The 17,213-nt window shown below is 37.2% G+C and overlaps 1 protein-coding gene across 2 annotated transcripts; it reads right to left on the bottom strand.

Annotated features, from left to right (window-relative positions):
* Positions 1-240: 240 nt before the first annotated feature.
* Positions 241-16,517, bottom strand: pip4p2 (phosphatidylinositol-4,5-bisphosphate 4-phosphatase 2). Of its 2 annotated transcripts, XM_016669309.1 has the most exons (8): positions 16,220-16,517; positions 9,870-10,018; positions 8,696-8,802; positions 7,906-8,029; positions 5,535-5,609; positions 4,909-4,961; positions 2,247-2,337; positions 241-1,114 (listed from the first exon to the last, which is right to left on the bottom strand). In XM_016669309.1, exons 1-8 carry the CDS (start codon positions 16,323-16,325, stop codon positions 971-973), a joined length of 849 nt encoding a protein of 282 aa, XP_016524795.1. In that variant the 5' UTR covers positions 16,326-16,517; the 3' UTR covers positions 241-970. The 2 variants fall into 2 exon arrangements, with proteins under 2 accessions (XP_016524795.1, XP_007547803.1); XM_007547741.2 differs by lacking the exon at positions 5,535-5,609 and having other exon boundaries at positions 16,220-16,510.
* Positions 16,518-17,213: the final 696 nt, after the last annotated feature.

Genomic DNA, 17,213 nt, shown 5'->3' with positions numbered 1-17,213 from the left:
TAAAGAGATGGGATGTACCACAGAGTTCACAGGAGGTCGGAGAGCAGCGATCTAAGTGGAGGAAGGACGGTTTACATTCGAACGCACAGGCAGTGGAGCAAAAACAGGAACTTCACAGCCATGATCTACCTCTGAAACGGAGCAAGACGCCACCTCAGCGACAGGAAGGAGGCAACATGCATGTTTTTTGGGATTAATTTGAGAATAGTAGAGCAGTTTACAAGACTGTTTCAGAAAATGACCCGGAGAGGATATTGCTTTAATATGGTTTCAACAGCTGCAGGCACAGAACAAAAATAACATCTCAATAAAAATGTATTTATCTGACACTTTTCAAGACTAATACTGGGCAGCAAAGTTGGCACGCATGGGTAAATAATGACAATCATGTTTAAAAGTCAATCATTTTCTGAATTAAAGAAACGTAATACTATGTCAGAGTGGTTGCAATAGAGTATGAGTGTGCAACTATCAGTAGCTGGATTTTACTAGCAGCAAAACAATTTTATTTGCATAAAATATGAAGTGCAAAAGGGAGAGGGGTGTCTCATTTGGATCTGGCTATAAAAATGAAGATAAAGACTGCTTGTTGCTGACAAAGAAAGGTTCAAAACTGTTCAATTTAACCAGAGTTTTGAACTATGAAACAAGTATTCTTTCAAACATCTGGAAAAATCCAGATTTAAAGTTTTCCCACTCTTGGTTATCCGCATGTCTTGGTCAGGGTTTGAACATGTACCAGCTTTGGTCAGACAGCAGGATCAAAAACCTTCCCACCATAAACGACGAGACACATCCCCCCCATGCCCCCCCGAATATGTTTCTCCAAGCAAACACTCCTTCACACTTTGCTTCTGCACTCAACCTGACTGCTCTAACATCTGAAGAATATGGAGAGGAAAAAATAAAATAAAATAAAAGAGGAATTTGCACTTTCGGCCACGCCTGGCTTCGCTGAGCTGCTCCCGGTCTAGGCGAAGCTGTTTTCTGGGTAGCTGACTTTGATGGCCCCCCAGTAGCAGGCTCGTATCAGACATATGAGACCCAACAGGTAGGCGAACGCCCAGGACACGTAGGTGGCGTTGTAACGTCTGGCAAAGTCCCGAGTACCGACCTGTTGGAACACAAGAAAACAACAAATTACATATAAAAGATATAAAAAAAACATTTTTATTATAAACCAACAAAATTAGTACATTACTGTTAAGTGCATGAATCAACAGAATCACCTTAGCTAGAGTTACAGCTGCAAACCCACTCTCTCTATTCCCTAAATCTTTCCCCATCCTTCGTTACAAACTATTTCAAGCTCAGTCAGATACACTGGAAAAAACCCAAAATCTTCCAATGCAAATATCTTAGTACACTTGAAATAAGGCAAAACTAACTTACAAGTAACTTTTAGGCAAGATATAAGAGCTTGTTTAAGCTAATTTCTTAATACTGATATAATAAATTAGTTAGTAGTTCCACTGGTAGATTATTTCACTTGGAACAAAACATTTTTCCTTTGCTATAAGTGAAATAACCTGCTAGTGGAAGAAGGACATTTTCAGCAATATTAAAGAATTGCTGACTTAAAACAAGTTTGTTTAAAAGTAACTTGTAAGTTAGTTCTGATTTATTTCAAGTGGACTAAGATATTGCACCAGAAACTAGACCAAAAGTACTTGGTAAGATTTTGTGTTTATGCAGTGCAGGATCTGTGAACATTAATGTCATTTTTCCTCCCAAAACACTGATATCTGTCCTTCTATGGCAACCAACATGCAGATCTGGAAAACATGAAGAGACCACTGCACTGAACCCCATTGGAAACCTCATGGTTATTCCGCCAAATATTGATCTCTGAACTCTTCCTGAGTTGAAACATTAGTATTGCTGTTTCAAAATTAATATGAACTTCTTTTCTTTGCATTATTTGAGGTCTGAAAGCACTGCATTGTTTTTGTTATTTTGACCATTTCTTATTTTCTGCTAATAAATACGAAATGTTTGCTTGGAATTTCAGAGACATGTTGTCAGTAGTTTTGTAGAATAAAAGAACAATGTTCAATTTACTCAAACATTTTCCTATAAAGAGTAAAATCAGAGAAACTGATCAAATTAAGTGGTGTCTTAATTTTTTCCAGAGCTGTATATAGAGTGCTTCTAGTTATTTTTCTACTATGAAAAGTGCGTTTTTGTCACTGCATATTGCAAAAAAGACAACAACAACAACAATGAAAAGAGCAGGACATACTTACTGTTAAACCCACTCCAATGAAAATGCAGATCATTCCTATAGTTATATAAGCACAACAGCGCCTCCTAGGGAGAGCGCTGCCAACAGACGATCTGCAGGAAGCAAAGTAGAAAACAGAGTCAGCATGAGAAAAGTCTGATTAAAAATAAAGAGGTTCATTTTATTTATGAGAAAACTCCTATGAATAAAGGATTAGAACAAAAAACTGGAAAATATTCATGTTATTATGCGACTGAACCAAACATCAGCATCCCGGTGATCATGTGAGAAAAAGAAAATCCTTTTTGCACATGAGAACTGTCACATGAGCAGCATAAACGAGCAGATATCAACCAGACCCAATGCAAGCACAAATAAGAGGAGTCAACTGGCCTCAAGCAGCAGACTGGCATCCTGTTTTGTCCTTGCATCATTCTAACTTTCCTTTCCTCCCCTTCTCTTCGCTCACATGCCCCTCATGTGACTGGACTGGAGCATTCTTGAAGGATCGCTGAAATTTCAGATCGCCTAGGGGGGCTGATCACCTGACTTCTAGCCTTCAACCTGCTTTTAAACCTCGCCACATTACGTCTCCAGTTCATCGTCCAGCTTTCTGCTTTCTTTCTAGATCCTCTAAATAAAAGAACAACTGGAATCCCCCTCCCCACCATTTCCAGCCAGACAATCTGAAAGTAAAATGTGGGAACAGACAGTAAATGACTTAATGACGGTGAGCGTAACTAGGGAACTTCAGCTTTAAAACGATGCAGCATCTTAAATTCCACTTTCCTTTTTACCATGTTTGATTCTTGTAACTGTTTTAATTTTGATCTTTGTTTTTTTTGCTCAAACATCTTGCATTTGAGAATATTATTTGTAGAAAAAATACAGATTAGTTTAAGCAAATATAAACAGGACAATATTAGTTATTTTTTTAACTTACTCTAAACTCATTATATGCTAGACTACATTAAAATATCTCATTTAAATCAGATTTCCTACCAGTTTCTGAAAATGTTGCAAAATCTAACAAAAAACCTGATTAAAATATTAAGAAAATTATTTTTTTTTTAAGTTCCTATCAGAACTGATGGAAAAATATCTATTTGGATTTTTCCACAAAACATTACGATTAGTCCGAGTGTAAAAACCAACAACATGTTGCAGTAAAGTCTGGACTTGTTATTTTTATCTCTACTGGCTCACTTCTTCTTTTTATCAACATTTAGAGGCCCGCGGCTGCAGAAATGAGACCAACATGCTTTCTCACCTTTAATTCTCAAAACAGTTCAGCATCCAGACAATTATTAACATCTGTTAAAGATTTGCGTGCATCTCAGCCAGAAAGAAAGTCTTTGAAAAGCATATTTATGTAACAATATTCAGGACAAACTAGATTAAAGATTCCTTAAAAGTGAATGTCCTTAAAGGTTTTATTACTAGTCCCAGCTACCTCTCTAGAAACCTGACATTATGTAAAAAATACAGAAAAAATACCAAAAAAAAACCCCAAAAAAGATGCAGTGTTTTGTTTTTCCACAAACAATCAAACTGCATTGGGCAAGAAGCTCCAAAGCAGTTCCTTATCATTTCTCTCAACAAACACCACTGATTGCTCCAACACCACTTCTTCATCTTGTGACCAGCCAACCTTACTACCACCACATGCGAGTCCGCCCTTTATAATTCCTGTCACACGTCTAGATTAGCTTCCCCTCCTCTGCAAATCCAGACCTCTAAAGAATCCGACTGCAGCAGGTTTACCCTTTAAGAAAGCGTTTGATTACAGCGCCAAAGAAATGTGGCGCTCACATTTATGTCTGGGGATTTTATGTCTACATAAAGTTTTCTGACAAAACTAAAATCTGTGCAAGCTAATAAATTTCCTCAACAATTTGGAGCTAAAGAAATATGTTGTTATGTTTGTATTTTTTCTTTAAAAAGAAGAAATCCTTCAAGTTGAGAGTGAACTAAATGAATCCAGCATGGTTGCCTTAAATGCAAAGTGTGACAGCTGAGACTTAAAAAAATTATTTTTTTGGCTTGTCTGTTTAAATCTCTTTACATCACATGAACACCCTTTAGGAGCTACTATTAAAACGCATTAAACATTAAAAACCTTGAACATGCTAATGTTCAAGCATGTTTGCTAACTGGGTATTGGGAAATGTGTTGGCATATATATATGCTATTGCTCCAACATGCTAACAAACATTCAACATGGTAAAAATAGCAATTGCAACATGTTTAACAACATCTTTAACACGTTTATATGCAAAGAAGTTTGATCATTTTCAGTAATTGTGAACATGTTAGCATAATTACCTTAGCAACATTTACTAATGTCAGCTAGCATATTTACTAATGTTGGAGCCAATCAGATTATTTGGTCATTTTCAAACAGATTTTTTTAAAAGATTAGAATATTTGGTAAAATTAATGTTTGGATATGAGCAAACATGTTGGTATTAAATCATAATTAAGTTAGCAATGTTTGCTAATGTTCCCCAATATGTTTAAACATTCACAAACATGTCAGCAACTACACCTGGGCTTTAATAAACACATTAGCATATTTTCCAACATTTTAAGACATTAAACATTTTGCAAAACATGTGCACATCGGAAAACATGAATTGTAAAGAAATGTGTCCTGATCATTGTACATATTCCAGCAGACTCACATTTTTTTGCAGTGGGGACACTTGGCTAGTGTGTTAAATCGAAGCTCCATCCACTGTGGAGACAAAATAAAAACAATTGTTTAATTTGAGCTTTAAAGGATATGTAAACATACTACAATGCTACTCTTGTTTTAGACACAAATCAGCACAAATCTTCCTGGGACTGATTTCAAATGATCTGTTTTGAAGGTTTGCAACTATTTATTGTTAAAGTTAGCACCTCAAATAATTCAGATTTAATTTATGTAGCTGTGTATTAGTTGAGATTTTATCTGGGACCTTTAAAAGTAGAAATAAAATCATTAATAACAGCCTGGAGCACAATAATGGAACATAATTAACCTGTTAACAGATGTGCAACGTTTACCTCTTAGACATGCGGCTTCAGTGAAAGAATGACATTTATTTAAAAAAAAATTATTTTCATTAGTGTAAGCAGCAATTTTCAACGGAGGTTGAGAAATTTCTGCATTTACACATCAACCTTATTTCTTTTTTAAATTAATAATTTCTCTGGAAGCCACATGTGCACAGAGTGGTATTGTGAGCGTGAAGAAAGCCACAGACTGAAACAGATGTTAGGCTGTTGTTAATATGTCCACAGGTAAGATCAGGTCTTTTTCAACCTCTTGCTGTGCTGGAGGAGAGCCGTCGCTGGGGAGACCAGACATCGGCTGAGATGACCTGGCGTCCTCGCTGCCCTACAGGCCGCAGGTGACAATGCGCAGACGTTAAGAAATATGCATCTATGAAATGGTGGCCTTGTATCTGCACATTTTTGTGACAAAGTTAATGAAAGTGAGCATAGACTACCGTATTTTTCGGACTATAAGCCGCTACTTTTTCCCCACGCTTTGAAGCCCGGTGCGGCTTTTCTGTGTATTTTTTCTTCAACCACCAGGGGGCTCTTTAGCAGGAAGTGAATCATTGGAAGTCAAAATTGGAAATCAAAGAAGAAAGTGCTAATTTTCATTTAGAGCAAGCGTATGTTAGCAGCAGGCACGACGGAGAAATTTCTTCAAACTCATATGATGCAGCTTTTTAGTTGAAGGAGACAGAGGGCTGCGGCCTTGATAATTCCAGCAGGATTATTAGGACCCAGTCCTCTGCTGCCCTCTGCTGGGTCCTTATGGAAAACAGAGAGCGGTGGAGATACCAGCGGCTTATGGCCCGGTGTGGCTTGTATGTGTAGGTTTCCAGTTTTTTTTTTGTTTGTTTGTTTTGTTTTTTATTTTTATTTCTTTTTTTTTTTTTTTTTCAAAAAAATATGTAGTTGCGGCTTATAGTATGGTGCGCTCTATAGTCCGGAAAATACGGTAAATAAAGTTGTATAGTAGTGAGAACTACTATACAAAAATAAAGTTTTGTGTGGCTTCTAGTCGGAGACGTAGAGGACAAATAAAACACTGAGATCACTTGAAAAAGTAAAATACCCCAATCTTGCTTTTATAACTATTTTAAAAGTCATTAGTTTTCCACTGATAAATAAGTTGGTTCTACTGTAGTGTAGACATAAAAAAGCACAAGCTTTACATGACAAACATTTTCCATATTTAAAAATGACGTTTATCCTGCACAATTTGAGGGGAAAATATAAAACATAAGAATAGTCAAAGCTATTAAAGCTAGAATTTTGAGAGAGTCCTTCTGGTTTAGTTTCAGTACTCAGGAGTTCACGTCAGCCAGTCATTTAATGATTAACTGTAAATAAAGTTCAGTTGTCCAAGTTGGATTTTCCTGACATTTGCAGCTTCTAGATAAAACCGTAGTTTGCTGTAGTAGATTACAAATGAATCAAAATGATTTCATTTTACAAACATATCAGCATAGAGAAGGAAACAATAAATACATAGAATGATATATTGTTTATATCATGGGCTATTAAGAAAAGCCACCATAAATAAAATAAAAATTAGACGAGGGCTGGCAGCTAAACGAGAAAGGAGTTTAGTTAGCTTGATACACATAATCATTTTCTGATGAAAAACACATGGATCTGTTCTATTTCACATATGCACATATCTATAATGAAGATTTCTGCATTTTCTGGCACTTTGAATAGCCTACTCAATATTAAACTATAATAATGATTGGGTTTCATTATCTGTATGACTTAAAAATTATGGAATAATGTGAGTGTTGGTGTCTAGGAAGCTGTAAAATTTCTAAGGTTGCATTTACCTCTGGAAATCTCTCAAACATCAAAGCTAACAGTGAGTTTAACACAAAGTTTAACTTTGATGAAGCAAAGGCAAACGTAAAAGGCATCATCACTTAATCAATCAATCAATGTAAAGAAACTTTTTCAGAAATTCTTAAATTCTCAATATTAAAAAGGCCTTGGAAAAGTTAATAAAGTTCAGAAACTTTGACATTTCTCTATGCTGAAAATGAAAAATGAAGTATGATACCTGAATGGATTACACTTTGAAAATGTGGGGAAATGTTTTCCGTTCTCCACCTTCTGACCTCACAGGTCACCAGAAGGAATCCGGCATCCACAGTGAAACAAAGTGGTGGCAGCATCATGATGTGGGTGTTCTCCATTTTAAATGGAGCTAAGGTTTTTATCAAGTGTAAAGAAAGGCTGAAGATTCAGTCAGATTTTATACGTCATCTTCATGTGGAGTGAAATCATTTGGATTTCAGCAGAGCCAAAACTTAATTCTCAATAGATGACATGAGGTGCTTTTACAATGCAACAGATACTCAAGATAAAATAATGTGAGGGATTCTAAAAATCTCCCACCAGAGAAGACTGAATGGGATAATTATTCAAAACGTGCTGTGATAAAAAAATTTACGACTTTTTTTATGCTGCTTAATTTCCTCCAAGCAGATTTATTTTTCAGACAAATTGCTCAGGATACAATCAAAAGCATAAGCCAATGTGCAACGAGGCTGTCGAAATGACGTCTATGCACAACAGTAACAGCAGCAGAACAACTTTAACGTATCTGCAGCCAACTGGGCGTGTTTGTCTGTGGGTTTCCGTACCAGGAAGGTGTTTCCACAGTGACCACACACCACCCTCATCCCCTCGGGTTGGATGGGCAGCGCCGGCTGCGCGGGCTGCTCTTCGGGGATCACCATCACCGGGCTCAGGTTGATGATGCGTCTGCTGCAAAAAAAAAGAAAAAAAAAAAAGGAGCAGTCGCAAAAGTTCAGGATTCGAGAAAGTCAATAAATGGAAAAACACCTAAACAAACACATAGCTGAACACTATTATGTACTTTTGTTATTGCTCAAGTAAAAGTAAACTCTTCAACTTAACATTGTTATGAATGAAATAAATATTGATATTTTGATTAAATATATCACATTTTATTTTTTAAGCACTTAATATATTGAATTGTGGGTGAATTCCTGTTACTATCTGCTGCTGCTGCAGGTTTTTGCAACAACCACCAGCAGTTTAAACAAACGTTTTGAAAATAAAAATGCAGACAGCAGCATAATCTCATTATTCCATACAGGGTTCACTTTCTAAATAACAGTATGGTTTCATAGTACATCAGTTCAAACATCTTTTCTTGCAGGAAAATAAAAATTATGCTAACCCTGCTCATTAAAAAAAAAAAAAAAACAATGCCTGTTCCTTAATGTCTTTGTAAATATAGAAACAATAAATATAATTTCTCATGTCTACTTTTTTTTTGTCTACCAGAAAGTTATTTATTACCAAAATGTTTTTTTTTCCTCCCTCTGTATTAGATAATAACAAATAGGCAGGTAATGATCCCATTAGCAAATGAGGTGAAACTAAATGAATGAATCTGTTGCTAACCAGTTTGGTCGAGGACATCCTATCCTCCTGGATGTGTCTTTACAGATCAGCAGGCAGTTACAGGGACACCTCACATACTTCTTCCCTGTAGGGGGGTTCTTGATGGGCTTAGCGAGAACACACAGAAACAGCTCATAAACACACAGATACTGATTTTTTTTTTTTCAGATATGAAGGCTGAATTTATCCTGAAGTTTGTTTAAGAAAAACATGTTTACTTTCTACATGTCAAATCAAACCATCGTGTTTGATTTACCGTTTCTTATTTGCTCAGTGACAGACAGCAAAGGAATAGTTTCACTTCATATTAGCATTGCATTGTGATGGTTTTAATCAAACTTTATAGTGACAAATTTACTTTCGCTTCTTTATTTCTGCTTCCTGATGAGCTTTTGTTATTAGTCAGTCCTCAGCAGACTGAAGGAATGTGGAATAAGTGTAGTCTGCACTTTAATCCCTACAGAAGTAAAATTAATGCAGCTCATACCCATTTTATTACATCACAACCACAGACTCAGACATACCATATATATTTGAACCTCCTTTATCCAACAGACTTTTAAAAAAATCCCTTTATTAGTAAAACGAGTCCACCTTTACATGATTTATTGCCAGCATGAGTACAGATGCTTTGTGAAGGGCTCAGATGTTTTTAAGAAAACATAAAGACCAAAGAATGCTCCCGATATGTCAGAGAGAAAGTTGTGCAGAAATTCAAAAAGGTAAAAAAAAAAAAGTAAAAAAAGACACGCTTGTTTTTTTTTTTTTAATTGAGAGTATCAATAAGTTTGAAAATATGATTAAATGAAGTTACTGTGTTCAGTTTAGTGATACAAATCATACTTTATGTGACTGGTGTCCTAAAGAGACGTTACTTTTTTTTCTCCCATGAGGTCTGACTGCTGTGTGATGCAGTCACAGCCACACATCTACCCAAAAAGAAGCAAAAAAAAAATAAAAATACGTTTTTATTGTCACTTTTTATCATTATCACAACAGTAGCACAAAATATCATGAATATCACTTTAAGTCACAATTTCAGCAGCTGGATTTGCACAGCAGTTAGCGTAACTCCACCAAAATCTCTTTTCATAAAGAGTCGACTTAGAGAGAGGTAAATAAACGTTCCCGCCACACTTTTCAGATTTTCACTCCATCTCCTCCCTCGGCTCACCGTTGCTTCGTTGCAGACCGTGCACTTCACGACGTGCTGGTGCAGCTTCCCGTCCAGATTGATGATGGACTGGCAGACGCGGCAGCTGATGACGGGCACGCCGCCGGCGTCGGGGCTGGCGATGGCTGTGTAAGGAGGAGGTAGTTCGGCTTTCAGAGAGAGAGGAGGACAAGGAGGACACACACAACCCAGCTGTTAGTGGCATGCATCTGACACACACAGCAGCAGCATCATCAACTATCTGACTCCCTCCGAACTCAGATTTCAGAGAAGTTTCATAAAAAATTTGTGGGTTTTGATGTTAGGAGAACTGAGTGGAGGATTGTGTTTTTTTAAGTTTATCGTAGAGGTTTATAAAGCTTTTTTTTTTTTTATCTGCTGTTTGAACTCATTTATAATTGAACTGTTTGAGAAAATGGCCCTTTAATTTTAGGATAGAAATCTGATCTGATTCATTCAGATCAGATTTCAGTTCATTTTAGCTTAGAAAGCTTTTCATGTAAACAATTCAATCAATATTAGTCCGTACTAACTAATCCTGCTAATATAAAAATTGTGAAATGTGTCAAATTAAAGGAGCAGAAGCCTTTCTAGAATAAGCTACCAACTTATTTGAAAATGTCAAAAACGCATTTTTGATTGTTCAAACTTCTGAAATGAAATGGGAGAGTCTGCTTTTTTGTGACTGTATTTTTAACAATATTATTTTAAAATAAAGATTTTCACTGGGTGGTTATAGAAATAAGACTAAAATGTACAAAAGACAGTGTTTTTCACCTTTTGTGACAGTTTCCTTTCTACAAATATGAAAATATCAATCCTTAGTGAACTGATTGTCAAAACCAGAGAGTGACAGATGAAGGCCTTACAGTTCTGATTCCTGTTTGCAGTTTCCTTTTGGGGTCTGAAATCCGACTCAGATTTTTGATCAATTCTCTTTTTTGAGGACTAAAACACATTTGCACTCTTCTATTTACATCCTTATCTTTAACAGGTTTTTAATTTAACAAAAAAAAAGGAGGAATCGCAAGATGAATACAATTTATCCACATAAGTGTTTAACTTTTATCTGATGTTTTAATTCAAAGAAAAATCATCCAAGTGCACGATGCTGGTTGATGTCACAGTAACTCTTCTTTTTAATCCAAATGACAAACATGATCAAATCAAAATTAAACTGGCCATATTCATCTTTACTCAAAGGTATATATTTGTTTTTGTCTTAATGTTTATAAAACAAATTACAAACATAAGTGCACATGTGCAAAACCCCAAATCACTCAAACCTCTCTTTGCACCATCTAAACATTACTTGTGTCTTTGTGCAACACTGTAATTGTGTCCATTTATTGTCCATAAGAAAAAAAAAACAATTAAAATAAAATAACATATGCTCATATTTCCTGAGAAGTGTCCCCTGCGTGTTTCGTCCTCGTCTTCAGCAGGTAAATGGATTCTGACACTTGGCTCCCAGTCAGTTACAACCACAGGGACAGATGGGACTCCCTGCCAACATTTAAATAATCCTGGCTAGAATTACAACTAGAGCAGGCCACAGACGAGGCGCTCCTAGGTAGTGCAGACACGCTCATTTGTAAAAAAAAAAAAAAAAAGAAAATAATCCCTGCAAAATACTCCAACAGGACATGCTGTGCAATAATACAGATTTAAAAACTGACTAAGATCCAAGATGATTCCTTCTCTTTCTGTCTCAGCTGTCTCAGTTCGGGCCTGATTTTGCTTCCACCTCTCCCTCTTGGTATTTTTGCACAGATATGGTGCTAATGCATGTCTGAAAGTGAATCCACCCATTATGGATTTCCTCTCTGTGTGTCCTCTGAGCCAGAAGTAAGACAAGAAGACAACCCATTAGAACCACAGGCGGCATTACCACAACATGCAACCCACATCACCCCGTTTAAAGGCCCCAGCCTTTATTATAGTAAGACTTAAAGTTTGTGGCAAAACAATATAGATAAAACACCTGGCGTCCACCAAAACTAAGGCTGTAAAAATATTTTTTTATTTTTTTAAATTTATATAATATTGTAAAAACAAGTTGTATATTATGGCCTCAAATTGCTTCAAAAGGTATAATTGTGACTATGCTAATTATTTTAGCATAATTAGCATTTCCAGGTTTGTCTTAAATGGAAGCAATACAGTGAGGATAGAGTGTGGCTAAAATTAATTTGCAGTATTTTACAAAGTGTCTGACTAGAAGACTGATTTTTCCTGGTCAGTGAACACATCACACCCAAACGCTAACAGGCTCTGCCAGCTGCACCACTCTTCAGTATGGAAGTTTCGAATGAGGACAGATAACTCAAAATAACCTGTTTTTAGTATCACTGAGGCAAAAGAGGCACAGAGATGCAACAAGCTACAGAAAAATGTGTTTCTTTGGTGGCATGTGGGATTTTTTATTTTTTTTTTTTCAAATAGCTACAAGAGAGAGCAAGGCTTCAGTAAGTGTTGGTTATTTTATTCACTTGCCATTTCGTACTCAAACTTTTTGAGTATAAAATTACTCCATTTGCAAAATAACGTCAACTCATTCCTGCCTAAAGAACATTTAGTTGGGCTAAATGTTCAGCTGGTAACAAGGAGACTAAACGTGTGACATCAACGCTGAAAACAAGTAAAAATAAACCCAAAAATCATTCATACACAACAAGAGTTTTATTCAGAGCAATCTCCTAGTTTGGTCAGAATGTTTCTACAGACTGGAAGTAATATCAACATTTTGGAGTGACTCAGGGAGGATCCCAACTTAAATCTAACCGAGACGAGCCAAAGAGTAGAGTGATTGCAGGAAGACCTTACAACCACAAAGACCAAGAGCTCGTCATCCAAATACTGATGGAAACATCAAAAGCTGTACAGAAATAATAGGAAAGCTCACTGCTGTAATCACAGTTTTCCAATTGATTATTAAGAAGTTTATAAGTGATATTTAATGTTTATTTTTTAAGCAAAAAGACTAAAAAAGAAAAGAATTCCCAAACTTTTTTCTGCTTTGACTTTCTTTTAATATTTTTATAATAATAATAATAATAATAATAATAATAATAATAATAATACATTTTATTAATAATGCCATTTATATCTCAAATTCAGATCCCTCTTTTTGACATACATTTCCTATCAGAAACAAACTTTTTGGTAAAATGATAATTATTTTCAAATCTAACAGGAGTATTTTAGTGTTCAGTAGTATGTATTGCACAAAATATGAAGCAACACTAAAGTCTGATTGACTTTCCATTCAGCGGAGAAGTAACAATTATTATTATTATTATTATTACTATTTTTTTTTTTTGGCATCTGAACTGACTCATATCAGCTCTATTTCAAAATCTAAAACAATGTCAGATCAGGACTGGATTATCCTTCACTAAACCCGGATTATTAAAGACTCCTTGTGACCTTTGTTTTGTTCAAATATAATTTATAAGGCTACAAATCAATAATAAAATGTTAATCAGTAAAAAAAAACATGTTTTTATTGAAGTCTTAGATTTATTTTATTGTGAAAAACAAACTGAGAAAATTCAATTGAACAATAATCTATTTATTTACTTAAAGTTAACCAGAAATGAAAATAAATAAATAAATACATAAAACAAAATTGCATTTATTTCTCACCCTTGTTTGTGCTTTATGGAAAGTCATGGGTTGGATACTTTTGAGTGCCATTACGGAAACACAAATTAGCACGTGCAATCAATGAGAGAACAGTACGCAAACCTGTTCTCAAACAGGTCCGTCTTATTTATTTTTTTACATTTCAGTTAAGCTCATCAGCCAAACCTAAAGCCTAAACAGTAAACTCCAGTAACAGCAGAGTGCTTGTATCTAGACTTTAGACCAACTCTATTGTGTCCGCATGGGAACTGACTGTCTGTGTGATTTAAGTTGTTGCATTCAGTGCATGAAGTGCATAAAACAAGCAGATTATCAAAACTCAAACAGGTAGACTTTCTTCCGTCCCCTTAAAACAATTGAAACAAACGCAACAGATCTCTACTCGATTTCAGTTTGAGCACAAAAACAAAGAGAAAGGAACAAATTCTGTCCTTTTCACGCAATCCCTTAAATGCAGCTGGTTTTTTGGTCATCGCAGTCGTTTTGTTTTAAAATGCCATCACGGTTTAGACGAAAGTAATCCGCCTAACAAATTGGCTGATTATCGGCCAGCAAATTTTAGAGTGGAATTACCAGATAATCCGAGCAGCAGAGAGGACAGAGAAAATAGGCCAAGAAATAATAATTTAAGATAACATTCATTTAGGAGTTTACCCAGCCACTCTTGCACAAACAGACTGTCGCTTCATAGATCCTTAAAGTCTGTGTGATTAATCCAACGGTGAAGTATGAATTTGGCAGGATTAGAGCACTTTTTCCCCGAACTCCTGAAATTCATCCGGTCACAGATTTCGTTCATTTAGTTTCTGTACAGCAAGCTGCATTGTTGCAGGGCACAAAAACAACAGCGCATGAACCCTCACGCCGAGGGAAACCAGGCAAACGCTAAATGGACTTCTCTGTTATGAAGAAAGCAATCACTGAGACTCTGATCTGGACGGAGGGGGGGGTTGCGGTTTAAATAAAGCCAACAATGCGGAAGAGAATGTGCACATGTGCAATCACATTTTACTCAAGTTTTAAAGCTGCTAGCTAAACGTCTCTTTAAGATCCTTCACACACACTTCAGATATATTTTATCTCCCATAAAACACATTTTTGCGACTCATTTTCGGATGTTTTAGTCAATTGTTGATCGATCAAGATCACAATCAAAATAATAACAAGATTAGACATTAAAGCACCCCCTAATGACATCACATAAGGCATAAGTCAACTGAATGAGTTCTTGAGTGACATTCTCGTTGCCCATTTTTGTCTTTAATTATGTTCTTCATCATACTCCAACTTCAAAGGGTGTTTATGTGTGTTCCGCAAGTCTGCGGGAAAATGTTTGGTAGCGTTTCTGAACACTGACAAAAAAATAAAAAATACCCCCTTCTGAAACACATGGCAACCATAAATACATGACCAATACCGATACGTTAAAAAATGACTAACACCAGCAATGTTGGTGCTGATATATTCGGCGTCCCTAACAAATTCTTATCATTTTACAGCAAGTTATAATTAAATTCATACTGTTAAAGGGATATTTTGTGCAGAAATGCGATTAGTGGATAACCAGCGAACACGGATTCGTCCAGCTTTGAGGCACATTTTTGATCTAACAGAACTTCATCTCTGAAAATTATTAGATTAGATTATCAATCCTTGTCACAAAGGAGAGAGAACTAACTATCTTTGCTGATGGCTTATGAGTTTATAGGGCAAAAAAAAATAGTATGAGTTCTTATTTTTGACGCATTTATTGAAGACGTTTAAGTGCTTGAACTGATCATCACCTATCGGAGCCAAATGAGGGGGAATTGGCAGACCGACTGGTGAATCAGCAATCACAAATTGTCTAGTAATCATGACAGATTGGAGTGATCATTTCCTGACTGAGAGGATAGAGGACTCCACGCCGGAGCGCCATTAATCTATAGAAAATCTGGGTTTTGTATCTAGATAAACATAATGAAAAGGGGGGTTTAAAAAAATCTGACTTTTCAGTATTTGATCTGCTGATCACTGTTCAGGGCTGACAAGGAAAAAATGGTTTGACTCCACTCTTTGGTCAATATACTATACATCTCCATTTCACATCTTCAAGCCATCTACTGTATCAAACACTCAGACCACTGAAACTATCTGTTGAATACTGACACCGATTATCTTGCTATTTGCATGTTTTCTTTTCGTACAGACAAGCAAACAAGCATCTGCTTTCTTCAAGGTGGTAGCTCACTCATTTCTTCTCATTTTTAAAAGGACACATCTGGGACAAAAGGCTGGTGGCCTGACTTCATCTGCAGTGCCTCAACTCTCTCCCCGTAAACACACAACACTGACGCCTACATTCAAAGCTGGATTCACACATTTTCTTCCTATTAGTACCACTGTTGTCATCCTGCAAACACCCCCAATGCTCGGGGAGTCGTGACGCAAGCATTTCTGCTCTAAAACCCGGTTGGTGTTATTGTAGGCCCCTCTCGTCTCTAACCCACTGCTCCAGTTCTCACAGTCCAAGCTCCACCTTTGTGTCAGCTGCCGTCGGATTTCCAGCCGATGCCCTTGCCTCGCTGCGCCTGGCTCCGATTTATTTACGCACAAACCCGATACGCCCTGAAAATGATTCAGCATGCATGCAGGCAGGCAGAAATCTAGGGAGAGTGTGGAGGGCCGTGGGGGGGAGTGGAGGATCCGCAGGCTGTGTTTACCTCGGGGACTTGAGTCCTGCAGGTACGGGGGAGCCGTGGGGGTCACGTTCTCCGAGTTGGGGGCCGACAGCAGCGGAGAGCGCTCGTCCATGCCGTCGGAGGCCATGTCTGTCGCCGTGACAAATGACGGGAAGCTCCTGGCTGCTGCGGCGAGTCTTCCCACGGCACGGAGAGGGAGGTGGCGGGGATTGCAGCCCAGCTGCTGTGGCTCTTGGTGCCGAGTTGCTCCGGTCCTGCAGCCGTGGTGACGTCAGCCGGCTGGAGGAGGAGGAGGAGCTCCGCGGTGATCCCCTCCCTTCCCTCTCCTCTCTCAGCTGTCGCCGGGTCACAACGCAGGAATGTGGTCTAAAATGTCCCCGAAACACGAGTGTGAAAAGTTTCCACAAATGCTTCGACATAATTTACTATTTTTTTAAGCAAAAACAATTATCAATATGATATCAATCCGATCCTGAAGATAAAGTTTCATTATTTAGTAAAAGGGAGCGACTTGAACGTTTCAAGTGACGCAGTTTCCAGTTGTCGCCGCTAGATGTCGCTGTTGGACTACCGATTCCTTTACAGTGCGTTGAAAAACTATTCTGACTTTTTCAACAAAGACTCATGTATTTCATTGGGACTGAGTGTGATACTCCAACACACGTTAGCGCAAACCTGTGAAGTGGAGGGAGAAATAATACACGGTTTGTTTTCAAACTTTTGCATGGTTTCCGTTTGCATGAATGAACTAAAACCCACTGCCACTCCTAGAATTGGAAAATCACCTTATTAGCATGGCAATAGTAGAGCTCAGGTGGGAGAAAGTACAGCTATTAGGCATGCATTGTGGATCAGACTTTAGTTTTCTGTTTCTTTTACAACAAAAAAGAGAGAAAAGTGTGACGTGCATTATATTTTGTTGCAATCACTGCCGTGTGTCTGTTGAGGTGTTTCTTTACCAGCATCCAGAGGTTGAATTTCCTCACATTCTTTACAAAATAATACAAGCTCAGTC

The sequence above is a fragment of the Poecilia formosa genome, unplaced genomic scaffold (assembly GCF_000485575.1).
Source record: "Poecilia formosa unplaced genomic scaffold, Poecilia_formosa-5.1.2 Scaffold21, whole genome shotgun sequence".
NCBI classification, from domain to species: Eukaryota; Metazoa; Chordata; class Actinopteri; order Cyprinodontiformes; family Poeciliidae; genus Poecilia; species Poecilia formosa.
The sequence above is the reverse complement of the archived record's forward strand: the minus strand, read 5'-3'. Positions and strand labels throughout refer to the sequence as shown.

What these genes read in the sequence shown, in the direction of transcription:
- pip4p2 (XM_016669309.1), bottom strand. Translation starts at nt 16,325, where the DNA reads ATGGCCTCCGACGGCATGGACGAGCGCTCTCCGCTGCTGTCGGCCCCC. An exon ending in ACTGTGGAAACACCTTCCTG is followed by an intron (nt 5,610 to 7,905) that starts GTACGGAAACCC and finishes TGCGGCCTGTAG; the next exon opens with GGCAGCGAGGACGCCAGGTC. An exon ending in TCATTGGAGTGGGTTTAACA is followed by an intron (nt 1,115 to 2,246) that starts GTAAGTATGTCC and finishes GTGTTCCAACAG; the next exon opens with GTCGGTACTCGGGACTTTGC.